The sequence below is a fragment of the Tribolium castaneum genome, chromosome 1 (genome assembly GCF_031307605.1).
Source record: "Tribolium castaneum strain GA2 chromosome 1, icTriCast1.1, whole genome shotgun sequence".
Lineage (NCBI taxonomy): Eukaryota > Metazoa > Arthropoda > Insecta > Coleoptera > Tenebrionidae > Tribolium > Tribolium castaneum.
Window position 1 is genome coordinate 30737441 of NC_087394.1, and position 26297 is coordinate 30763737.

The 26297-nt window shown below is 37.3% G+C and overlaps 1 protein-coding gene across 4 annotated transcripts in view; it reads left to right on the plus strand.

The window, feature by feature from the left end:
- Positions 1-26297, plus strand: part of LOC662729 (titin) — a 56350-nt gene that overhangs the window by 8564 nt on the left and 21489 nt on the right. For all 4 annotated transcript variants that reach the window (XM_064356456.1, XM_015977784.2, XM_015977782.2 and 1 more), the window contains one exon: positions 1-26241. In XM_064356456.1, the coding sequence (XP_064212526.1) occupies positions 1-26241 (26241 nt within the window). The remainder of the gene's footprint in view (positions 26242-26297) is intronic.

A 26297-nucleotide genomic window follows, 5' to 3' on the forward strand; every position in this document is an offset into this window, starting at 1 on the left:
AACATAATATTGTGGAACTACCTCCGTTGAGATTTGTCAAGGAAACTTCAACTTCCGGTAATCTCCTAATGGAAGCGGTGGTTGTGGACGTTTCTGAAAACTTCTTCACTCCTGAGGAGCAAGATTTACGCACGGAAGCTGACGTTGAAGAAATATACTCAATAACGGACGAAACTGGGCAATTGGTGTCGTCTGTTACATCAGAGAAGCTCAAAATTGACGTATCAACTTCAAGTGGTGACGCTCCTAAAAGACCTCCTAGGAAATCGGATTCACAGAAGAGCAACTCCTATTACAGTTTAACCAAAAATCTGTCACTGGAATCGGGAGCCGGTGAGGAAAGCTTGGCGGTGGTTGCCGATCTAGACACGGAGTCTTACGGTGAGTACGAGAGCGCTATTAGTTCAGAGAAATTGCCGGAACAAGAGCGGGCCTTCCAAGTGGCTGCGATTACCGAAACTACAAGTCTTCCTGGAGATGATATCGACTCCAGAAGGCCGCTAACTCCACGTACCACGCATGAAATCGGGTCAGATTTGAGAGTCAACAGAAGCGAAAGTCAAGAATTAAACAGGAGTGCACGAAGGCGGTCATCTCAGAGTTCGGACGAAATGTCCAAAGACGGATTAATGAAAAGACCGCCAAAGAAGACCAAGAGTTTGGATATTCCCGACGATTATCAAAGAGACATTCAGGGGGAAGAAGGCGACGGTTTGGTCATCGATCCTGAAGTAAATGCCGCCAAACAACTCGCACTTAAAAAGGAAGAGTTGCAAACAATCGACGAATTAAAACTATGCATTTCGGAAATACAGCAAGGCTTACTTTCGGTCGAGGAAGAGTTATTTGTGCAAACCACTCTAAAATCGACATCAGCTACCGCTAAACAAAGTTTGGAAACTTTAAGCAGCATCTTGCAACCGTTCAGAGACATTCAGACAGTTTTGCTAACAATAGTCCAAGAAGAACGCAAGCCGGACATATCAGCTGTCGAGCTAATCGCTCCACCGATTTTTGAACTGCAAAAAAGCTTGTCGGTTGTGGAGAAATGTATCGAAATGAGGGGCAAAGAACACACTCTAATTCAAAAAACTTGTGCCAACATCCTGGACACAACCGGACTACAACTACAGAAGAGTCTGCAATTGATTGAATCCATCACTCTTTTGGAGAAAGAACTAGACACTACTAAAATTTCCGGTCGAATGACTCCCTCGAAAATTATCCAAGAAGTGTGTATTACCATTAGAGAAATACAAACAGGGCTACAAAACGCCGACGAAATTTTGCAAACCAAACACAGCGAAAGTTCGCAGAAATCTTTTGAAGATGACTCGAGCACAAAAACGCTTAAGAAAGATTTAATGTCGTGTATTGAGATTCTGGCACATGACCTCCAAAGCGGTTTGGAAAATATTCAACTTTATGAAGAGTTAGACCCACGTTTTCGCGAATCCTCCAAGAATATACTAGCCAATCTGTCTGAACCAACCAAGAGTTTGATGAAAGAAATGTCCAGCATCAGTAAATTATCAATAAGACATGCCGCCGAAAAATCCATTGAACAAGAATTAAGACTAGCGCTAATTGACAAACTCTCACATCCCTTGGCGGAACTCGTCAATGTGTTAGACGACTTAAAAAAAAGTGACTCTGCCGATTTCCGATTTAGTGAAATTAAAGAAAAGAAGGCGATCATTGATGATTCTGTTGAAAAAATCGTCCAGTCGGTTGCAACAATAAAAGGAAAAATTCAGCCTGGGACTATAATCGAACAAACTAGTCCTGAAGTAACCTCACAGGACATCGTCAAAGACGTGTTCGATCAAGTGAGCCAAATTGTGCTCAGTAACATCACTCAGTCGATCGAAGATCTGCTCTTCAACATAGAATCCGCCCAAAAAGTGGTTGCCGACACTGTTATTTTGGAAGCGCTGAGGCAAATATCGACACTCCAAAAAGATTTGGCCACAACTATTATCAAAGTTTCTCAAATCAAAATAGAACCGACCCTGAATGCCATCGAGAGTTTGGCTCAACCTCTTGACGTGCTAAATAACCAACTATCGGAAATAACGCCTACGACGGGAAGGGAAGTTTTGGACGATCTTATTGCGTCGTTGAATATTTTAGAAGAAAGCATAATTGTGGATGAGGAAAGACTAGAGACTATTGATTTGTGTATTCCATTTTCGATACTCCGGGGACGAACGAGTGAAGTCCGGGAAAATATTTGCGGCTTAACTGAGCACGGAAGAGTCCCTGAGTCGCTATCTGAAGATTCGAAAGAAGGAAGTGTTGTTGTTATTCTTGAAGAATCTTCAGAAACCGTAGTTCCTTCAGCGTTACTGGAAGACACAAGACAGGCAATTTCGTGTTTAGAAAACGAGACTAGAAATATTTCCAGAGACTTGGCTGTGCCTCTCATGAGTTGCGTGAGGACTCTTTTGGAAGTCACTGGTGAACAAGCGTTAGAAAAGAAGAAGGAAGAGCTAACTCTAGACGAACGAATGGCTTTGCAGAACTTTGTGGCACCTCTTGAACAAATAGAAGACGCCCTTATAGAGGCACAAGATGTTCTAAACGAAACTCCGGGAGCTTCCCGAGAGAGTGACAAAATTCGATTGATTCTGGAACACATTCAATACAATGTCGCGGTGATGCATCAACAGATCATGGATGAAGTCATGTTCCTAGGACAGCTACAGCCACAAAAATGTAGTCTGGATGACCTAAAGAGGTCCATAGCTAACGTCCTCATGCTACCAATAATGCAAGAGGCACCGCAGTCCGAATTTATAGCTTCTGCTGCCGTTGGTAAAGCAATTATCGAAAACGTTTGCGAATTAGAGAAATGCCTGGCTACGCTTTACCAAGGGACAATCGTCGAAGGAGTTGAAAAAATTGAGCCGGAACTGTACCAAAAAGCTTCTGAAGTTGTGGAGTGTGTGGAAAAATTGACAAATCAGGCGCATTTCATGGAAGGGGACGAATCTGCGATCACAGCACAAGACATAAACGAACTGAAGAAAATTTCAGGTTCGTTACGGCAGCTGGACGACAGTGTTTCAAATATTCAACAGTTTGAAGAACAGAAAAAGAAGGTTTTTGCTACCCTCAGATTGCCTCTCTTAAGTCTCAATGACTTGATTTTGGATGTAAACCACGAGACGTTCCGGAGGTATGTTCCCCAGATTGAGGAAACGATCGGAGATGCTTTAGAAGTGTTAACAATTGAGCAAAATCGAGGAGACATCACTCCCGATCTTTTAGAACCTCTCAGTTCTTTAGAAACGGTTTTAAATGAAGTTAAGGAAAACGTTCGTGCTATTGATCAAACACCCCTGTGTTTACGAGGTTTGCACATGTCATTGAGTCAGTTATTTGACCGAGTTAGGGAGTTAAATGTGCATTCTGGGCTAAAATATATTTTGAAATCGCTAAGATTTATGATAGCAGCCTTTGAAGAAGCTTTGAAGGATATAACGCCTCCAGCGATCGAAAACATTATTGTCACTCTTCAAACACTGCAAGAATCTTTAAATGTTGTAGAAGCCAAACACCCACAAATCGGAGAAATACGAGAGGAATTGTCACTCTTATCAAAGTGTGAGGACTTGTCCCAGCTTGATTATTCCGAATCACAACAGTTAGAAAATGTGATCAAAACAATGCAAGCTGTTTGCGATGCCGATGATTTAAAAACCGGCGCAGAAAAATTAAATATGGAAGTTAACTCATTAAATATGTCCCATCGATCAATCAAAATTGTTGAGCACCTACAAAAAGTCGCATCTCTTCTCAGCAAAATCGTAATCGCTGAAGCCGCCAGCCAAGAGAAACCTGAAATTTCTGTGATAAATCAATTTAGTGACGCTGTGACAGCTTTAATGACTACAGACATCAAAAAACTTACGACTGATCGGAAATTATTATATGATGAACTTCGCTATACACTACCGGTCTTGAAGGACAACGCACAAAGTGCCTTTTTGGATGAGTTTGAACAAGAAATAGTTAAACAAGCGACGAAAGTCGTATGCCACGTTCTAGACTATATAAACAATCAGGAAAATTTAACGACTGAAATACTGTTACAGTGTGTTAGCCAAACAAATGACACGGTTAAGACACTAAAAACTAATAAAGATTTAATAAAAAATATCTGTGTTTTGTACTTTAAGACAGTAAATACCTTACAAAATATTAAAAAGGAGGAAGATCAGAAGAAAGAAATTAAGCTGCAACATATTCAGATGGTTTCTGATTCGGTTCAAAGCTTTGCTAAGCACATTGCAACAATCAAATACTCCAATATTGATAAAGACAAAATTCTGTCTTTGCAAAAGTCGCTCTATCCCTTGCAAATGGCAGTCAATGACTTGAGTGAATTAGAATTAACAGATAACGATTTGAAATTTCTTGAAAATATTGCCAAAATAATGACCGACCTTGACACATTCGTGTCGTCAAAGCTCGCAGTTACTGAAGAAATTTTAACAAGAGGTCTTCCGAAAAAAGAAGATATTATTATTTTGCTGAATATTCTTAACAAAGCGGTGAAATCAGTTGAAGAAAACTCTCCAATTCGGAAAATCTCACATCTGTTAAACACTTTAACGGAGAATATGCCTGACGTTGCTCAACAATTACAACAAGCATTTACCAAAGAAGTTAAGACTGAGATAGTTAATCAACAGCTACTAGCACCACTGAAGCAAATTGAGGAAAAGTTGTGTCAGCAACCTCAGCAAGTGGACTTCAGGCAGGATTTAGAGAAAATTCAAGAGAAGTTGGTTCAATTTAATGACATCCTTCAGGCCGAATTAACTGAAGATGAAGTTAAATTTTCCGAAAACATTAAACTTTATGTTGATGAGTTGAAAAGAATTGATCAAACTGAGGATTTATTATCTTTGAGAGAACGTGAAAATAATTTAATTCAAGCAGAAACTGCTCTTAAAGTGCCGCATTTACAAGCTTTGGCACAAACTGTGTTAGCAACAGGGAAACGAATACAAGAACAAATTGAAAAACACAAGGCACAACAAACCGAGGAATCAATTAAACCGATACAAGAATTTGTTGCACCAATTAAAGAAATGCAAAGCAACCTTCAAACTTTACAAAGTCTGGATTTGCCTGAAAGTGAAAAAATTCAAGCCATTTTGAGTGAGGTGCAGAAATTGGAGCCAATTGTTCTAGAAACAACTTCGCTTTCGCCTTCAGACATGTCACTAGTCGAAGCTGAAAAGGGATTATTACTAGAACTAAACAACTATATTTCGTCTCAGTTAATAGAACCAAAGTTTGAAGAAGATGTGTTTGAAAGTTTTTCAAAGAAAGTCGAAGCACTGAAAGCCACACCAAGCGACAACGAAAAATGTGTGAAAATCTGCAAAATAATGGACGCTACAGTCCAAAGTATTGGCGAAATAATCGAAATGAAAAAATCTGAAGAAGCTGTCAAAGCAATTAAACCTATGGTCGAAAAACTGGAAACTCTTCGTGAAAGCATTATTAAAATTGAGGGCCAAAGCGCGTCAGCCGAGAAGAAAGCAGCTGTTGTTGAATTGCAAAAGTCTGTTCAAGCTGTTGAAGGAATGATCGGAAGCAATCTGCCTCTTGTTCTTCAAGCCGACGAAAAAATGGTCATCGATGCAGCAAACAATACCCTGAAGGAACTCAACAACTTCATGGAGCCTCAGGGGGAACAAAGAGCCACTGTTGAAAGTGTCAAAGCTGTGATTGACGATTTGCGTCTAGCGGTTGTAATTCTTCCGAAAGAATCGAAAATAAAGGAAACGATGGAACATCTGGAAGATACCGCCAAGAATGTTATTAATTTAATGGAAGATGTTCCCGCACCGGTGGAAACTAAAGTTAAAACAATAAAATTGGTGAAAGATATGGAAGAGAAAATAAAAAATATCAACAAAAGTCAGTTGTCCAAAGAAAAACAGGAGATGCTGAACAAAATGACACTAACCACCGTTAAGTTTGTTGAGCTATTGCAAGTTGTTAAGGTTGAAAATGAAGTGGAAGAACATGCTGTTTCCCTACTTCATGATTTGTTACAACAAATCGACGATAGTTTCAACTGCAACGAACTGAGTGACGAAATCAATTCAAAGTTGAAAATCTTCAAAACTGATGTGACCAAAGCTCAGAAGGGTTCACCACTCGTGGAATTCCCAGAACTTCTTGAATTTTTTATAAGCCATTTGGAGAAATTCATAGTAAAGAGTACAAAAGAACCGTTGCTTTGCATCCCTCTCACAACATTGCAAGACACTCTGCAGTCATTACAAGAAGCAATTTCTACCACAGAAGCAAAACCCGAAGATAAAGCTACTAAAATCTTAATCACGGAGTTGCAAAGACCTCTCACGACTTTACTGTTCGTCTCTGGTAGTATTTTAGACGATAGAAAAGCCAAATTATCACAAGACGATTTAAATCATATCACTACAACTTCGGAGGCGGTGGAAGATTTGAGCAGAATCATTGAAGCGGAAGACGATGAGATGGACAAAGCTAAAATGTTAGAACACCAAGCTGACAAACTGAAAGTCCTACTGGCTAGCATTAATTTAGAATCGCAAATCAAAGATTTGATAGAGCCGCTACAAGACGTTCAAAACTGTGTTAAAAAAGCAAAAGAGAAAGCAATAATTAAGCAACAGGAGGAAGCAGTGCAAAAACAACAAGTTGTTACGAAACTTGCCAAATCTCTGAAAAATTTCAAAGAGTGTGTTGCCCATTTGGTTGAAACTAAACCGACAAGCCTTACTTTCATCGTACTAAAAGACCTAGAAAAGCCGTTACAAGCTGTCATTCAAGCTGTGAGTGAGGTGGAAAGCACAAAAATGACAAATCAAGATTTAGCAAAACTGAATGAACTGAATGCCACTTTAGAGCGCGTAGCTGATGTTCAAGATGACATAAGTGAGCCTTTGCTAGTGTTGCAAGACGCATTATCTACTATTGTAACTTCCCACGAGCAAACCCAAGATATTAGTATTCCAAAAACCGAACAAACATTCCTTCAATGTATTTCTGAACCTTTGGAAGAACTTGGGACGGCGGTCGGAATCACTCAGTTGGTTTTAGAAGAACCCAAAACTAGTGAAATTGAAACACTTTTACAAAAAATAAACACATCAACTATCGGTTTGTTGAAATTTGCAACTATCGTCAAAAATGTGCCTCAAGGGAATGCGAAACTTTTGGGAAAGCTTGTAAATCCTGTCTTTGCTCTTCAGCGGCAGTTATCAAAATGTGTGGACGCACGAGTTTTAGAAGAAGAGTTGCCAGTTTTGAACACTATTGAATCGTCCTTGCAAACTATTTTGGAAATTGTTCAGAAAACTGATAATTATGAGAAGTTTGATATTAAAGAATTGTCTCAACCTCTGGATGGCTTACAAAATACAATAATTACTGTATGCAATAAAGCAGTTTTGATAGAAGTGCCTCCAGGGCAAGAGTCCGTGTTACAAAAATTACTAGAACCGTTAGAAAGTGTTGTCAAGGCTGTTATTGGTATCCAAACCGAATTATCAAACAAGAATGCTTTGCGGAATATGTCACAACGCGTTAAAGAAAAATGTAAGGAAATAAATCAAAAATTGGATAATCCTGAATTAAAAAATATCGCAAACCTCGTGCATTTGATGCTAAACAGTTTAGAAAACATAGAATATGAAGAGGCTTCGCTGATTTTGGAAAACTCGCTACCTCATTTGGAGAAAATTGTTGGTAAAAAAGTAACTGTAGGTGGACCTATTGGCGATTCTTTAGTGCGCTTTAATACCGTCTTTGCCGAAACAGTGAAAATTAATAAAGAGGAGTTAACTACCACAAACATATGCAATTTGTTTAATTGTTTAGAAAATTTGACAAATGCGCTTGCATCTGAAATAAAGGTCAGTGTGGTCGAAAAATTGAAAGAACCTTTGAAACAAATCGAACATGAAGTCGCTTTGTTATCTTCTCAAGTAGATTCGTGCCCAGAACCGAAGAAAGCTATAATGTCGTTGGCTGAAATCGCTTTGCCTTTACAAAAATTAGAAGAAGGAGTTCAAAAATCAGAAGAAATGATATCGGAGTCAGCAGAAGAGTTAACACTACGACAAGAAACTTTAGGAAAAGTTAAAGAACCTTTAGAAAAACTGTCTATTCTGATGACATCAGTTCAAGAAAACTTGCAAGCTCCACAAGTAACTGAACTTGAGAAACAGCATTTAAAGGAAGCTCTTGTTTGTTTCAAGGAAAATTTGGAATTTATAAAATCGTCACCGGTCACACACGCGACTATCATTAACCAGTCTCTGGAAGCTTTAACAGCTAAGATTGAAGAAGTTTGGGAAGCTACGGAAAAAGAACAGTTGGTTGAAGAAGAGGAGGAAAAGTCGGCAACTAGTGAACCGATCATCAACGAATTTAAATCCGAAAACCTCACAGTAATAGAAAACTTTGAGAAATCTTTATCCGATTCAAGAAATATCTTAAGAGAATTCGTTAATAAAGTGAGAAACGTGAAAGGCCATGAAGACTTGATTGCTTATGAAGAACTCGATGACGGGTTCTTGTTTCTGCTTGAAAGTTTACACAACTTGGCTAATTTAATCAATAAAGATAAAGTGCAAGACTTAAGCCTGCAAAACTTAGACATGTTAAATAGCACAATGGGGGAGTTTACAACTTTTACTAAACAACTTTCGTTGATTGACGACTCTTTAAATAAACCTGAAATCCGTAAAAGGAAAAGTGAACTAAATAACTCTCTTACACAACTTAAAAACAAAACTCAAGCTCTTATAAAATTATCTTCGGAAGTTAAATCACTGCAACTGGTTGTAGAGCCGCTAAAATTAATTATTTTGAAGATCGATTACATTGAAAATGAAATTAGAAAATCGGAACTTGCAAATCTTTCAACAACTAATATTATTAATAATCCAGTAGAAGATTTGTGCAAGGAATTAAAAGCTCTAGAAGCTGCAGTTTCAACTGCAACACCAAAACAGGCAACAGTAAGCATCATTGAAACGCAAGGAGTTTTAACCAATTTTGTGAAAGCTTTAATGCAAACCGAAAAAGACTTTAACATTTCAGGAAAAGACATTCCAATAGAAGTTACAGAAAAAGTGAAACGAATTAAAGAACCATTGCTAAACTTTTCGGTGGTTGTAGTTGAACTTAGAAATTCACTCGGAAAACCGCGTCTGCAAGAACGTAGTAAAAAGTTACAGCAAGCAGTTGTAACACTAAAAGAACAAGTTGATCAATTACTTGAATCGATTCCACAAAACGAGGTTCTGTCACAACAGACAAGAGAGTTGTCGGTGAAATTAGAAGAAATCCAACAAAGACTTACAGCTGAAGAACAGTTAATCGTTCAAGAAAATACACAAATCGTTAAGGATCTTGCAGAACCTATCATTACTTTATCACAAGCGGCATTATCATTAAATGCAATGGTAGAACAGCAAAAAATTTCACCCCAACAGGGAGTACTAAATGTTGTTGATTTGAAAGACAGTGTAGTTTCACTAGTCAGTGCGTTACAAGAAACTGAAAGACATTCCAATGTATTATGTGAAGAAATACCCGAAGATGTCAAAATTACGATAAGTGATATTAAGGAACCTTTAGAAAAGTTATCTGTGGTCATTGGCAACATCAACTCAGCTGCAAAAAACGCAAAAATACAAGATGTTGATAAATCTGAAGTTTGCGACGTTTTAAAGGCCACAAAATTCAAGCTAAACCTAGTAGGGGAAAAATTTACTGAATGTAGAATATTACAAGAAGTTGAGACACCTATTAAAACACTTACCTTTAAGTTAGAAGAAATTGAAAATCGAATAAGAAACGAACAACCTGTTGAAAAAACTGTTTTGTCTCCTATAACACAATTAGTTAGTGAAATAAAAACATTAAAGGCGGAGAGCAAGTCCGTCGAAAGTGTTTCACAGAAAGGTATCCTCGACATTACTGGAATAGAACAAGAAGTGGCAGCTTTGGAAGAAGCTGTAGTGAGTTGTGAAGAAGGTAATGCTTTGACTGAATTAGAAAATCTGAGACAGCCGTTAGAAGAACTACGTTTGGTGGTTTCGGAAGTTAAAGACAGTCTTAACAAACCGGAAATTCAAGAACCTCTCAAAGCAAAAGTAGCAAAGAGGTTAGAAAGTGTAAAATGTGAGTTAAACCAAGTTGCGGAAGCTAAAATTCCCGAAGTATCTTCACTTGCTGTTAAAAAACTCTCGGCGAAATTATCGGAAATTAAGGACGTTATTGAAACAGAAAACACAACCGTTGAAAAAGTACGTGAGGCAACAAAAGTAATTCTCCAGCCTGTTGGTCAGCTGAAAGATCAAATACATAGTTTACGAATTACTGTTTCTGATATTAAAGTAACACCCCAACAAGGCATTTTAAGTATTATTGAAATTGAAAACGATTTGACTAACTTACAAGATGCTCTGACAGTTTCTCAGCAAATGTCTCTTGAGGAAGCAGAAAAAATAAAACCAGAAGAAATACAACAGCTTCAAAATCTAAAACAGCCTTTAGAAAAACTCGCTGTTGTTATGGTTGAAATGAAGAATATTGTTAATAAACCTGAAGTCCAAGAACAACAAAATGTAGAAATCAAAAAAGCAATACAAGCATTAAAATGTAAATTAGAAATAGTTACGCAAATAACTCCGGAAGTAAAAAGCTTGGAAACCTCACTCTTAGCAGCAAAGCAGCTTGCAGCTAAATTATCAGAAGTGGAAAAGTTAATCGAAACTGAAGAAAAACCAAAAATGATAGCTGAAGAAATAGAAATGATTCGTCAACCTCTGGTTGACCTGAAGCAGGAAATTCAAGCCTTACAATTAGACATTATCGATGTCAAACTAAAACCACAACAAGGAGTTTTAACCGTTGTAGGGATTGAGCAAAATCTTCTGAATATCGAAAATGCCTTAGCTTCTGTAGAAAATATTCCCGAAGAACTGACGGAAAAACTGTCATCATTAAAACAACCTCTTGAACTGCTTTCTTCAGTTGTTGTCGAAATAAGAGGAACACTTAGTAAACCCGAACATGTGGAACAGAAAAGACCAAAAGTTCGTAAGGCTATAGAAGCGTTAAAATGTCAATTGGAAAATGTTGCGACTGTAATTCCTGAAAGTAAATCTTTTCAAACTGTATCAATTGCTGTGAAGGAACTTTCGGGTAAATTATCAGAAATTGAAAAGTCAATAAAAGGAACAGAAAAAGAAGAATTAAAATTGCAACAAGCCGTTGTTGAACCAATTACTACTCTGACTAAAGAATTAAAAACTTTAAAATCTGAAATCAAGGAATCTGAGGCGGTACCTCAGCAAGGTATTTTGGAAGTTGCAGAATTGGAACAAAGTCTCGTCAATTTGCAAGAATCGTTAATTACTCCCGAAAATTTACCTTTAGAAGAAGCACAAGTGGCAACGGAGGCAATTCAAAACGTGCAAGCCTTAAAAGAACCTTTAGAAAAATTATCGGCAACGGTTATAGAAATGAGAACTGCTGTTAACAAGCCGGAAATCCAAGAACAACAAAAACCTAAAGTAAAACAAGCCTTGGCAGCTTTAAAATGCGAGTTGGAGAAGGTATCTCAAGCAATTCCCGAAGCAAAACGTTTAGAAACCTCTTCTGTGGCAATTCAACAATTAACGGCCAAATTATCCGAAATAGAAGAGCAATTAGCGGAGAAACCTAAAACAGAATCTATTGTTTTGTACCCTATATTTAATTTGAGATCGGAAATTCAAGCTTTACAAGCAGATGCCAAAGATATAAAACTTGCGCCTCAGCGAGGAGTCTTTGGGATTTTAGAAATTGAACAAAATTTATCAGATTTGCAGAACGCTTTAACAGAAACCGAAAAATTGACCACTGAAGGAAGTCAATTCGTAGAAACTCAGTTAAGTTCTTTGAAACAGCCTTTGGAGGCCCTTTCAGCTGTTGTTGTTGAAGTTAGAAGTGCTATTAACAAGCCGGAAATAATAGAACAACAACAACCGAAAGTATACAAAGCGATGTCTTCCTTAAAGTGTGAATTAGATCGTGTTATTCAAACTATCCCAGAAACTGAGTCTTTGAAAACTTCTATTCTCGCTGCTAAACAATTATCGGCTAAATTATCTGAAGTTGAAGAGATATTACAAGAAGAAAAGAAGTTACCACAACGCCCTGAATCACTCCAAGCTGTTCTACAACCTGTTAGCACTTTAGTTGAAGAAGTTAAAGCTTTGCGAATAGAAAGTCAAACAGCAGCTGTACCTCAAGAAGGAATGTTAACTGTTACAGAAATTGAACAGACTTTGATAAATCTAGAAGAGGCATTAAAATCACCTATTGAAGAAAGTGGAGAATTAACAATTCAAGCTTTGCAACAAATGGAATCGCTAAAACAACCATTGGAAAAATTATCAGCAGTTGTAGTAGAAATGAAAACTACCATGAACAAACCAGAAATTCAAGAACAACAAAAGCCAAAAATCGAACAAGCGGTGGTAGCTTTAAAGTGCGAATTAGATAAAGTGGCTCAAACCATGCCTGAAGTAAAAGGCTTAGAAACTTCGACCGTTGCTATGAAAGCGCTTTCGGCTAAATTAGAAGAAGTTGAAACTTCAATGACACCGGTGGAAAAAGACAAACGAGAAGAATTTTTGAAAATAATCGACGTTATCCTGCACCCTATTGGAAAACTTGTAGAAAAAATAAAACTATTAAGAAGTAACGTTCAAGATAGGTCGCTGGTGGCGGAAGGTGTTTTGAATATTATTCAGATTGAAGACGAGATGTTGCACCTCCAAAAAGCTATAACTTCGAGTGAGCACTCATTTAAAGAAATTTCAGACAATGTACTTAAAACATTCAGTGAAATGCAAGCAATAAACCAGTCGTTTGAAAATCTTGCTCTTGTTGTTGAAAGTATAATGAAACATATTAACAAGCCGGAAAAACTTGAAGTTCAGAGAGTTAGCATCTGTTCAGTTATTTCTGCTCTGCGGTACGAATTAGAAGTTTTGCTGGACAACATTCCAAAAATAAAGCCTTTTGAAGCTACATACATCGCAGTGCAAGAATTGTTATCAAAATTGACCGAAATTGAGAAAAAGATGCTACAAAAACACATAAAAGTTACTCCATCCCAAGAAGCTATTCTGCAGCCTATTAGCAACGTTGTTGAAGAAATTAAAACTTTGCGGACGGAAACTACAGAAGTGGCAGCTCCACAACAAGGAATTTTAAGTATTGTCGAGTTAGAACAAAGTTTGATTGATTTAAAAGAAGCTTTTACTGTTGCTGAAGAAATTCCATCTGGTGATGTTCAGAATATTACTCCCGAAGCGGCACAACAAATCAAAGCGTTGAAACAACCTTTAGAAAAACTATCAGCTGTTATTGTTGAAATGAAGAACGTAGCAAATAAGCCACAAGTTGAGGAACAAAAACCAAAAATTGAGAAAGCAATACAAGCGGTAAAATGTGAATTGGAAAACATAACTCATTCAATATCGGAAGCAAAAGGGGTCGAAATTTCATCAACTGCTTTAAATCAACTGTCCGCTAAAATAGCCGAAGTTGAAAAAGTAATGACCGTGGAAGAACCTAAACAAGAGGTGTCCAACTTAGATTTGCAAGCAATAAATACGCTAATTGATGAAATGACAGCTTTGCGTGCTGATATTGAAGATACAGCTGTTGATTCTCAAAGAGGAGTCTTAAGTATTGTTGAGTTGGATGAAAATTTACATAACTTGAAGGCGACTGTAGCTAGTTGTACGGAACTTACAAATGATGAAGTTTTGGTGGCCTTGGAACAAATTGCTTCTTTGGTTGTACTTTTGGAAAAGTTTTCGCTAATCACTGTAGAGGTACGAAGTGCAGTAAACAAACTCGAAGTGCAGGAAAAACTCAAACCAAAAGTGAAAAATGCTGTACAAGCTCTCAAGTCTGAACTAGACGTAATTAGTCAAAAATTGCCCAAAACTGAACATGTTAAAATGTTAGATGTGGCCTTAAATAAACTTTCTTCCAAGTTGTCTACTATTGATTCCAAGATCGAATTAGGCACACAAGAAACGAAAACAGAGTCAGAAGTTTTGAAAATTATGCTACAACCGATCATGGACCTTTCTGAAGAAATTACAACGTTGCAAGCCGATGTTAAAAACATTGATACAATACCTCAACAAGGAGTACTTGGTGTGATAGATCTACAAGAAGAAATTCTTAACTTGCAAGAAGCTATCCTCACTTCTGAAGAATTTTCTTCGGAAGAAGCTACAACTGTATCATCGGAAGCACTGGATCAAATCAAATCTTTGCAAGAACCATTACAAAAACTTTCTTCAATCATCGTAGAAGTTAAAAATGTAGTTAACGTGCCAGAAGTCCGTGAAGCAAAAAAACCCAAAGTCAAAAAAGCACTTGCCGCATTGAAGTGCGAGTTAGATAAAGTGTCACAAATCATACCTGAGGCAAAAGTTTTGGAAGTTTCTTCTGCAGCAATTCAAAAACTATCAGCTAAATTATCAACCGTTGAAGCATCAATGGAAACAGATCAAGAGTCTTTTAAACCGACAGAAGTCGTGATTCAACCAATTTTACAATTATCTGCAGAAATAACAACATTAAAAGCACGTGTTGGAGAAGTTAAAAGACCTCAACAAGGTGTCCTGTGTGTTGTAGAAATTGAACCGGAATTATTAGCTTTACAAGAAGTTTTAAGTAATATTGAACCAAATGCTGATTTCAATGTAGATCAGTTGAAAACCTTGGCAGAACCGATGGAAAAACTCTCTGTTCTAGTCGTTGAAGTACAACATGCATTAAGTAAACCAGAGATTCAAGAACAACAAAAACCGCAAGTAAGTGCAGCATTACGGGCCTTAAAATGTGAGCTTGAAAAAGTTGCTCAAAACATTCCAAAATTAAATGAATTAGAAACTACCGTATTAGCTGCCGAAAAGCTTTCTGCTAAGATAACAGAAGTTGAGGATAAGATGAAAATTGCTGAAAAGTCCACAAAAACGGAATCAGAAGTAATAAAAATAATACTTCAACCAGTTATGGATTTATCTGAAGAAATAGGAGCATTACAGACAGATATAGAAGACGTGAAAATAATTCCAAAACAAGGAGTTCTTAGTGTAGTTAAACTAAAAGACGAATTATGCTCCTTACAAGAAGCGTTAATTACTTCAAAGGAATTTTCTTCTGAAAGTGTTTCAAACCTAATTATTGAGACGTTGCAAAAAATTGAATCTTTGAAAGAACCATTAAAATCACTTTCCGAAGTGGTAGTCGAAGTCCGTTGTGCACTTAAACGGCCAGAAATTCGAATTGAAAAGAAATCGAAGGTGAAAAAAGCTCTGCTAGATGTAAAATCAAAAGTTGCGGAAATTTCAGAATTAGAAGCGATAGCAAGTCCTTTAAACCAACTTATAAACAAGATAAATGAAATTGTGGAGTTGATAGACGCGGAAGAAGTACCGGTTGAAAAAATTTCGAAACTAAAAACTAGTCTGCAACCCATAGTTACATTAGTTGAAGAAGTAAAAACTCTAAAAGCGGAAAGTCAAAATTTAAATTTACAACCGCAACAAGGCCTTGTAAGTCTTGTAGAAATTGAAGCAAGTTTAAATAACTTGCAAGAAACCTTAATTAATTGTGAAGAAAGTACTACCATTGAAGCGGCTGAAATTGCACAAATTGAATCACTGAAGCAACCACTTGAAAAATTATCCGCTGTTATAGTTGAAGTTAAGGAATCTATAAGTAAACCTGAAATTCAGGAACAAAAACATAAAGTGTCCAGTGCTATTTTAGCTTTGAAAAGTGAAGTAGACACAGTCGCGCAAAAAATTTCAAAAGCCAAACCCTTACAAACATCGGTTGTTGCTTTGGAAAAGCTCTCAGCAAAATTATCTGAAATTGACGAAAAACTAACCGAACCAGAACCAGAAAAGGTAGAAGTAAAACAACAGCAAAAAACTGAATCGGAAGTAATAAAGTTAATGTTGCAACCTATAATGGACTTATCTGAAGAAATAAAAGCCCTGAAAGCAGACACTACGGATTTGAAAATCGTGCCTCAGCAAGGACTTCTGACTTTGGTTGACTTGGAGCAAGAAATACAGAAATTGCAGGAGTCTTTGATAAGTTCTGAACAATTTTCTTCTGAAAATGTTGCTGACATAACACCTTTTGCTTTAAATCAAATTGAAGCACTTAAGGAACCTCTGGAAGCGTTTGCTGCTATTGTTGTAGAGGTGAGGTGTGCTATCAAGAAGCCAGAAGTAAGAGAACAGAAGAAGCCAAAAGTTAAAAAAGCACTATTGGCATTACAATCGGAGTTGACAAAAGTGATTCAAACAATTCCAGAAGTAAAAATGTTGGATTCGTCAACTGTTCCACTGACGAAACTCACAGCCAAGCTTGGTGAAATCGAAAAAATGGTAGACATGAACGAACAAACACTCCAGAAAACTTCCCAGCTTCAAAAAGAGCTAATTGAACCAATGTCCGGTCTAGTTGGACAATTGAAAACTTTACAAACGGAAATTAAAGACGTTAAAATTGCTCCACAACAAGGTGTGATTGGAGTGACAGAGTTGGAGAAAACTTTGGTAGAATTACAAGACACACTAAGTACTTCTGCAGAAGAATTTGAAAGTAAGTCTCCTGAGGCAATCAAAACCATAAAAATTTTGAAGGAACCAATGGAAAAATTGTCAGCTCTTGTGGTGGAAATAAAGGAAACAATCAACCAACCAGAAATCCAACGTCAACAAAAACCAAAAGTTGGCAAAGCCTTGCTAGCATTGAAATGTGAACTAGATAAAGTTACACAAACTTTACCTGAATCCAAGCCTCTAGAAACATCAATCATATCTATGAAAAAACTTTCAGCGAAGTTATCGGAGGTTAATACTCTCATTAATTTAGAAGAAATTCCAACAAAAACTGAATCGGACGTAATAAAATGCGTACTTCAGCCAGTTATGGACTTATCAGAAGAAATAAAAGCGTTACAAGTCGATACAAAAGATCTTAAATTGAAACATCAGCAAGGAGTTCTTAGTGTTATAGAAGTTCAGAAAGAAATTTCTGATTTACAAGAGGCTTTAATCAGTTCGGATCAACTTTCTTCCGAAGAAATCGCTGTAATAACACCTGAAGTGTTACATCAAATTGAGGCTTTAAAACAACCATTAGAAGAATTCTCTGCTGCCGTAATAGAAGTTAGAAGTTGTATGAAACAATCAGAAATTCGAGAAAACTGTAAACCGAAAATGAAAAAAGCTTTGTCAAGTCTAAAATGTGAGTTAGAAAAGGTAACCCAAGTAATCCCACAAGCAAAAATGTTGGAGACATCATCTGTAGCAATTAAACAACTTTGTGCAAAGTTAACCAACGTGGAAGAATTATTGGATCAAGAGGAACCAATGGAAAAACCTTCTCTATTGCAGGAAGCAGTGATTCAGCCAGTCTGTGCTTTTACAGAGGATTTAGAAACATTAAAAACTGAAATTGAAAACGTAAAACTAGTCCCACAGCAAGGTATCATAAGCATTGTAGAAGTCGAAAAAGATTTTGTTGCGTTGCAAAAAGAACTTGAAAAGTACGAACAAAGTGGAGATATTTCTAGTCAAGCAGCTGCCGATGAAATTAAAGGTTTGAAGGAACCGTTGGAGAAACTGTCAGCAGTTGTAGTTGAAATGAAAAATAAAATGCACAAACCCGAAATACGCGAAGAACAAAAACCTAAATTATGCAGAGCTTTAAATGCACTTAAATGCGAATTGGAAAGAGTTTCACAAAAATTACCTGAAGCGAAGCCTTTGGAATCCTCAGTTATAGCCATGAAGAAGCTTTCTGCCACAATATCGCAAGTTGAAGACATGATAAATCTACCGGAAAAGCCCCGAAAAACAGAATCAGAAATTATCAAAACGATATTGCAACCACTAATGGACCTTTCTGAAGAAATCATTGCCTTACAAGCGGACAGTACAGATTTAAATTTAGTTTCTCAGCAAGGAGTTCTTAGTGTTCTTGGATTAGAACCTGAATTAGCATCGTTGCAAGAAGCTTTAATAACGTCAGAACCATTTTCGTCTGAAGAAACGGCAAATATAACCACTCAAAACTTAACTAAGATTGAAGCGTTGAAAGAACCCCTGAAAGAAGTTTCAGCACTTGTGGTACAAATAAGAAGTCAACTTAAGAAGCCAGAGATAAGAGAACAGTGTAAGCCAAAAGTGAAGAAAGCTCTTGAAGTTTTGCATTGTGAATTAGAACATGTAGCACAAATAATTCCTGAAGTAAAGGTTTTGAAGACGTCTTCTTCTGCAATTGAAAAGCTTTCAGGAAAAGTCACCGAAATCCAAAATTTAATTGAAAAAAGCGATGAACAGAAAAAGAAATCAAAGCTCACAGAAACCCTTCTTGGACCTGTGTCAACTTTAATTGAAGAAGTAAAAGTATTGCGGGGAAAAAATCAAAGTTTAGAAGAAACTCCGCAACAAGGAGTGCTGAGTGTGGTAGAGATAGAACAAGAAGTAGCTTCTCTACAGGAAGCTTTGCTCGCCTCAGAAGAATGTGAAGAAATTGAAAACTTATCATCTACAACAATTGAAAGAATTGAAGCATTGAAAGAACCCATAAAACAACTTTCTGCAGTTGTGGTGGAACTAAAATCTGCTGCAGTCAAACCGGTAATTGAAGAAAGTCAAAAAGAAGAAACGCATAAAGCTTTAATGACGTTAAAGTGTCACCTAGATGAAATTAAGCAAGTGCCACTTGAAGCTAAAACTTTAGAAGTTCTAACTGTTTCTTTCAATAAATTATCGGCGAAAATATCGGAAATTGACAGCAAAATTGGAAAGGAAGGGGAAGACTCGAAGAGTAACAGATTCGAGATTATTGTTCAACCTGTCTCAAATCTAGTGGAAAATATAAAAGCTTTAAAATGCGAGACTAAAAAAATTGAAGAAACTGCACAGCAAGGATTGTTGAGCGTAGCTGAAATTGAAAAAGACCTTCTGTCTCTACAAGAAGCAATTTCTGATTCTAGTCACTTAACAGTAGAAGAAGTTGAAAGTATGCCTTGTGTCGCTTTGGAACAAATTGCTGCTTTAAAACAACCACTTGAAGAACTATCTTCTGTGCTAATTGAAACAAAAGCTGCAGTTAAAAAACCTGAATTACGAGAACAAGAAAAACCAAAATTGTCTAAGGCTTTGTGTGCTCTTAAACATCAGTTAGAAGTAGTATCGCACAGTATCCCTGAAGTTAAGTCCTTAGAAATACTAAATTCTTCTGTTAAAAAATTATCGGTGACTTTATCCGAAGTCGAAGACAAAATCTGTGAAAAACCAAAGAAGCAAGAATCACATCTGACAGAAATAGTGCTTCTTCCGGTGAAAGAATTATTAAAAGGAGTGCAAGCACTTCAAACTGAATGTAAAAAAATTAAGAAACTGCCGCAAAAAGGTGTTTTAAGTGTGGTTGATGTTGAGAAAGAACTTCTAGTCTTGCAAGAGTCTCTACTTAATTCCGAACAAATGTCCATTGAAGAAAGTCAAACATTACCTTCTGCAACAGTGGAACAAGTAAAATCTTTGAGTGAACCTTTGCATCAATTGACGGCTATTGTTACTGACCTAAAAAATGTTGCAAACAAACCGACTGTTCAAGAACAGAAACCTAAGGTGCATAAAGCTGTATTGGCCCTAAAATGTAAACTGGAAGAAATTGAGCAAATTATTCCAGATGTGAAGTCATTGAAGCAGTCTGCTAATGCTGTTCAAAGTCTCCGAGCAAAATTATCAGAAATTGCAAGCAAATTTGAAGATAAGCAAAAGTTATGTGAAATTATCCTTGAACCAGTTACTAATCTATCGAAAGATCTTAAAGCTTTACATGCTGAAGCAGCAGATGTTAAGTTAACTCCCCAACAAGGTATGTTAAGTGTCATACAAATTGAAAAAGATTTAACTGCTTTACAAAGTAGTTTGATTGAATCCGATAATCTTATTTCTGAAACAACTGAAAGCATATCACCCGAAACACTGACCCAAATAGCCACTCTGAAAGAACCGTTAGAGAAACTTTCAGCTACGCTTGTGGAAATAAAAAGTGTTGTTGAAAAACCAGAGATAATCGTCAAACAAAAACCAAAGTTACAGAAATCTGTTCAGGCATTAAAATGTCAACTAGATGTAGTTTACCAAAAAGTTACTGAAACTAAAGCTCTAGAAAAGACATTAACTGCAATCAAACAGTTATCAGCAAAACTGTCAGTGGTTGAAGAAGAAATGTCAGCTCCGCAGAGGAATAAAACAATTTCTCAGCTGGTTTTAGAACCAGTTATTTCTCTAACCAGCAATGTTCAGTCTCTCAAAGCAGAATGCAGAGACATTTTACAGTCCAAACAAAAAGGAGTTTTGAATATAATCCAAACAGAGCAAGATCTACAAGTATTGAAGGAAAGTATTCTAGAAACAGAAACATTATCCTTTGAGGACACAGAAGATATAAAACCAGAAGTTTTGGAAAAAATACAAATGTTATCGGAACCTCTCCAGAAAGTTTCTTCAATAGTTGTGACTGTTAAAGATTCCGCAAATAAAGCAGAAGTGCAAGAAATACAAAAACCTGAACTGAAAAGAGCAGTTAAAGCATTAATTGGTAAACTGGAAGAGGTTAACCACGTCCTTCATGATGCCAAACCACTACAAGCCACATCCGTAGCTCTTCAAAAACTGCAGTCTTCCTTATCTCATATTATTGAAGAAGACAAAGATGAGAAACAACTTAAAAAAACTATCGATTTGAAAATTTTGACCCAGTGTAACCTGCAACTCGAGGACGAAATGTCTTTACTCGAAAAACAAATAGATTTTGAAAAAAATGTTTGTAATGTGTTAAAGAACCTCCTTCCACTTAAAGAAGGTTTAAAACAATTTAACTCAACCTTACTCAAATGCCAGAAGGTGAAAGATGAGGAGGTTAGTGAAGATATTTCCGAGAAAATTAACTCGTTGAAAGAGACCTATGAAAACGTTATTGTGGAAGTCATAAAAATTAATTCAGCTCCCAAAAAAACTGGTGTGAAGGAACTAAAATTACTCGGAAATCAATTACAAATATTTTGTCAACAACTGGAACAAATTGCATCTGTTAGTGACTCAAGTACACTTGGAAAGTTACTTTCCTCTGGATTTAAAAATTATTCTGAAGGCATTGCTAGTGTGGCAAAGGCAGTGTTGAGACAAACACGACTAGATCTTTTAATTCTTAAAGAAGCCAAAGAATCATTAATCAAAATGGAAGGAAAGTTTTCAGCGAACACTAAAATTAGAGAATTTGAGGAAAACAATCAAAACACTGAAGCTCTTCAGTTGCAGGAACTTAATAGTCCTCTCCAAAAGCTGTCTCATACTATTTTAGAAATAGAAAATCTCAAGGATCTACTAGATATGAGTGATTTAAATAAAAAGGACGAGCACGATCTAACTGAACTGAAAAATCGCCTGCACGAATTATCCTCAGTGATATTGGAAATACCTTCATTGGAAAGATTTTGCAATAATTTAGTTAATGTAAAGAAAATCGCAACTGTGCTCATAAATGAAAAAAATCACAACAAATCTGTCGAGATGCTTAAGGAATCTCTTGAATTGTTGTCTGATCAAATTACTAAAATACAAGATCGTATAAACAATATTAGTTTTGAATATGTGATTGACGAAGAAGAAAACCAACAAGATAAAGAAGAAGCTAAGAAGAAAGCAGAGAAGAAGGATAGAGAGGAAGCTGAGAAAAAAGCCAAAGAAGAAGCTGAAATCAAAGCTAAAGATGAGTTTGAAAAGAAAGCCAGAGAAGAAGCTGAAAAGAAAGCTAAAGAAGAGGCCGATAAGAAAGCTAAGAATGAGTCTGAGAAGAAAGCTAAAGAGGAAATTGAAAAGAAAGCTAAGGAGGAAGCAGAGAAAAAAGCTAAAACGGAAGCTGAAATGAAAGCTAAGCAGGAGGCTGAGAAGAAAGCTAAGGAGGAAGCAGAGAAGAAAGCTAAAGAAGAAGCGGAAACAAAAGCTAAAGAAGAGGCTGAAAAGAAAACTATAGAAGAAGCGGAGAAGAAAGCTAAAGAGGATGCAGAGAAAAAAGCTAAGGAGGAAGCTGAAAAGAAAGCTAAAGAGGAAAAAGCTAAGGAGGAGGCTGAGAAGAAAGCTAAGGAAGAGGCTGAAAAGAAAACTAAGGAGGAAGCTGAGAAAAAAGCTAGAGAGGAGGCTGAGATGAAAGCTGAAGCGGAAACTGAAAAGAAAGCTAAGGAGGAAGCAGATAAAAAAGCTGAAATGAAAGCTAAGCAGGAGGCAGAGAAGAAAGCTAAAGAGGAAGCAGAGAAAAAAGCTAAGGAGGAAGCAGAGCATAAAGCTAAGGAGGAGGCTGAGAAGAAAGCAAAGGATGAGGCTGAGAAGAAAGTTAAGGATGAAGCAGAGAAGAAAGCTAAGAACGTGGCTGAGAAGAAAGCTAAGGAAAAGGCTGAAAAGAAAGTTAAAGAGGAAGCTGAGGAGGAAGCTAGAGAGGAGGTTGAGAAGAAAGCTGAAGCGGAAACTGAAAAGAAAGCTAAGGAGGAAGCAGATAAAAAAGCTGAAATGAAAGCTAAGGAGGAGGCAGAGAAGAAAGCTAAAGAGGAAGCAGAGAAAAAAGCTAAGGAGGAAGCAGAGCATAAAGCTAAGGAGGAGGCTGAGAAGAAAGCAAAGGATGAGCCTGAGAAGAAAGTTAAGGATGAAGCAGAGAAGAAAGCTAAGGACGAGGCTGAGAAGAAAGCTAAGGAGGAGGCTGAGAAGAAAGCTAAGGAAGAGGCTGAAAAGAAAGCTAAAGAGGAAGCTGAGAAAAAATCTAGAGAGGAAGCACAGAAAAAAGCTAAGGAGGAAGCAGAGCATAAAGCTAAGGAGGAGGCTGAGAAGAAAGCAAAGGATGAGGCTGAGAAGAAAGTTAAGGATGAAGCAGAGAAAAAAGCTAAGGACGAGGCTGAGAAGAAAACTAAGGAGAAGGCTGAGAAGATAGCTAAAGAGGAGGCTGATAAAAAAGCTAAGCAGGAAGCTGAAAAGAAAGCTAAAGAGGAAGCAGAGAAAAAAGCTAAGCAGGAAGCTGAGAAGAAAGCTAAGGAGGAAGCAGAGAAGAAAGCTAGAGAAGAAGCTGAAAAGAAAGCTAAGGAGGAAGCAGAGAGAAAAGCGAAGAAGGAAGAAGAAATGAAAGCTAAGGAGGAGGCTGAGAAGAAGGCTAAAGAAGAAGCGGAAAAGAAGGCTAAGGAGGAGTCTGAAAAGAAAGCTAAGGATGAGGCTAAGAAAAAAGCTAAGGATCAAGCCGAAGAGAAAGATAAGGACGAGGCTGAGAAGAAAGCTAAGGAAGAGGCTGAGAAAATAGCTAAAGAGGAGGCTGATAAAAAAGCTAAGCAGGAAGCTGAGAAGAAAGCCAAAGATGAGGCTGAGAAGAAAGCTAGAGAAGAAGCTGAAAAGAAGGCTAAGGAGGAAGCAGAGAAAAAAGCTAAAAAGGAAGCTGAAATAAAAGTTAAGGAGGAGGCTGAGAAGAAAGCTAAGGAGGAAGCAGAGAAGAAAGCTAAGAAAGAAGCTGAGAAAAAAGCTAAGCAGGAAGCTGAGAAAAAAGCTAAGGAGGAAGCTGAGAAGAAAGCTAAGGAGGAGGCTGAGAAGAAAGTTAAGGAGGAAGCTGAGAAGAAAGCTAAAGAGGAAGCAGAGAAAAAAGCTAAAAAGGAAGCTGAACTAAAAGCTAAGGAGGAGGCTGAGAAAAAAGCTAAAGAAGAAGCTGAAAAGAAAGCTAAGGAGGAAGCAGAGAAAAAAGCTAAAAAGGGAGCTGAAATACAAGCTAAGGAGGAGGCTGAGAAAAAAGCTAAAGAAGAAGCTGAAAAGAAAGCTAAGGAGGAAGCAGAGAAAAAAGCTAAAAAGGAAGCTGAAATAAAAGCTAAGGAGGAGGCTGAGAAAAAAGCTAAAGAAGAAGCTGAAAAGAAAGCTAAGGAGGAAGCAGAGAAAAAAGCTAAAAAAGAAGCTGAAATAAAAGCTAAGGAGGAAGCAGAGAAGAAAGCTAAACAGGAAGCTGATAAGAAAGCTAAGAATGAGGCTAAGGATGAAGCAGAGAAGAAAGCTAAGGAGGAGGCTGAGAAGAAAATTAAGGAGGAAGCTGAGAAGAAAGTTAAGGAGGAAGCTGAGAAGAAAGCTAAAGAGGAAGCTGAGAAGAAAGCTAAAGAAGAATCTGAAAAGAAAGCTAAGGAGGAAGCAAAGAAAAAAGCTAAAAAGGAAGCTGAAATGAAAGCTAAGGAGGAGGCTGAGAAGAAAGCTAAGGAGGAAGCAGAGAAGAAAACTAAGGAGGAAGCTGAGAAGAAAGCTAAGGATGAGGCTGAGAAGAAAGCTAAAGAGGAAGCAGAGAAAAAAGTTAAAAAGGAAGCTGAAATGAAAGCTAAGGAGAAGGCTGAGAAGAAAGCTAAGGAGGAAGCAGAGAAGAAAGCTAAGCAGGAAGCTGAGAAGAAAGCTAAGGATGAGGCTGAGAAGAAAGCTAAAGAAGAAGCTGAAAAGAAGACTAAGGAGGAAGCAGAGAATAAAGCTAAAAAAGAAACTGAAAAGAAAGCTAAGGAAGAGGATGAAAAGAAAGCTACAGAAGAAGCAGGAGCAGAAAAAACTAAAGATAAAGTGAAAGAAAAAGCTGAAGACAAGAATAAAAAGGTTAAAGTAGAAACTAATGAAGGAGTTGACATAAAGGCTAAAGAAAAAATGGAAAGTAGGTCCAAGAAGAAGGAACAAGAGGCAGGCGAAATAAAGGTTAAAGATCAAACTCTCATAAAAGACGGAAAGGAACTTGTAGAGAAAAATGAACAAAAGATAACGAAGAAATTAAAAAAAGCAGGAAAAACGGAGTTTAATAACCACATTAATGAAGAGGTTAACGGTGAATGTAGTACGTATAAATCCCAAACCTCGATTCAGTATGATAACGAACTCTGCAATGGTGAAGATAAATCAGGATTTGAAATAAAAAGAAACAAACAATTTGAAGGAAGAGCATTTTATGACGACAATTTAGAAATGTTTAAACCTCAAAGTTATCACGGACCTAGATTTGCCGACAGAAAACCAATTTTCAGCACAAGTTTAACAGATCGTTTGGCAACGGTCAATTCCAGAGTAAAACTTACTTGCAGTGTTATTAATGCAGAGAATGTAACTACAGTGTGGTTGAAAAATGGAAAATCTCTTACACAGACAGACAAATACGACATTTCATTTACCAACGGTTTGGCAACTTTAGAAATATTAAACACCACAATAGAAGATTCAGGCGAATACAGCTGTATAGCCAAAAATGAACACGGCGTAAGCACAACATTCGCCTGTTTGAAAATTTTGGAAGCTATTGACACCACAGTGGTCCCACCCACGTTCACAAGACGACTGAAGGATTCATACAAGATTTCGGAGGATGAGCTAACCCTTGAATGTCGAATCAGGTATTCAAACTCTCACAATATCAAGTGGTACAAAGACAACTTTGAACTTCAAAGTGGCGGAAGATACCGACAGAGCTATTCCGCAGATGGAATTTGTAAACTTGCGATTAAAAACCCAAACAAAAGTGATACTGGAAGATATACATGCAAGGCAGAAAATGACTTATGGAGCGACCAAGTCTCTCACGAAATTAATTTCACATCAAAGGAAGATTACGTCGCTGAGAAATACAAAACAAAAAGTGTTCCCAAAGGGCCACGTGAGCAACACAAGCCCTACTTTGCGGGGGTATTGACGGACCATTTGGTACCCTCAAGGGGAATTATGGCCCTTCAGGTCGAAATTAAAGGGCCTGCTGAAGTTACATGGTTTAAAGAGAGCCATAAGTTACCCAAGGCATCTCCACGACATCGAACCTTTGAAGAGCGTGGAGTTCACACTCTTCTCATTCCTAACGTGACCGAATACGAAGCCGGGAAGTACACCTGTAGGGCATCTAATGTCTTTGGGCGAAGCGAAACTAGTTCGTATGTGCAAATTATTCATCCGTCTTCAATTCGTGATGGAAAACCGGCAATGTTTCTCTCAAGACCTGACACTGTGATGACTGTAACTCCCGAATCGGACATTACCGTCTCTTTTAGAATTACGGGAGACCCCAAACCATCAAGTAAGAAAATAATACGTAAAATTCTGTCTCAATCAATGATTTTTTTTATGTTTAAG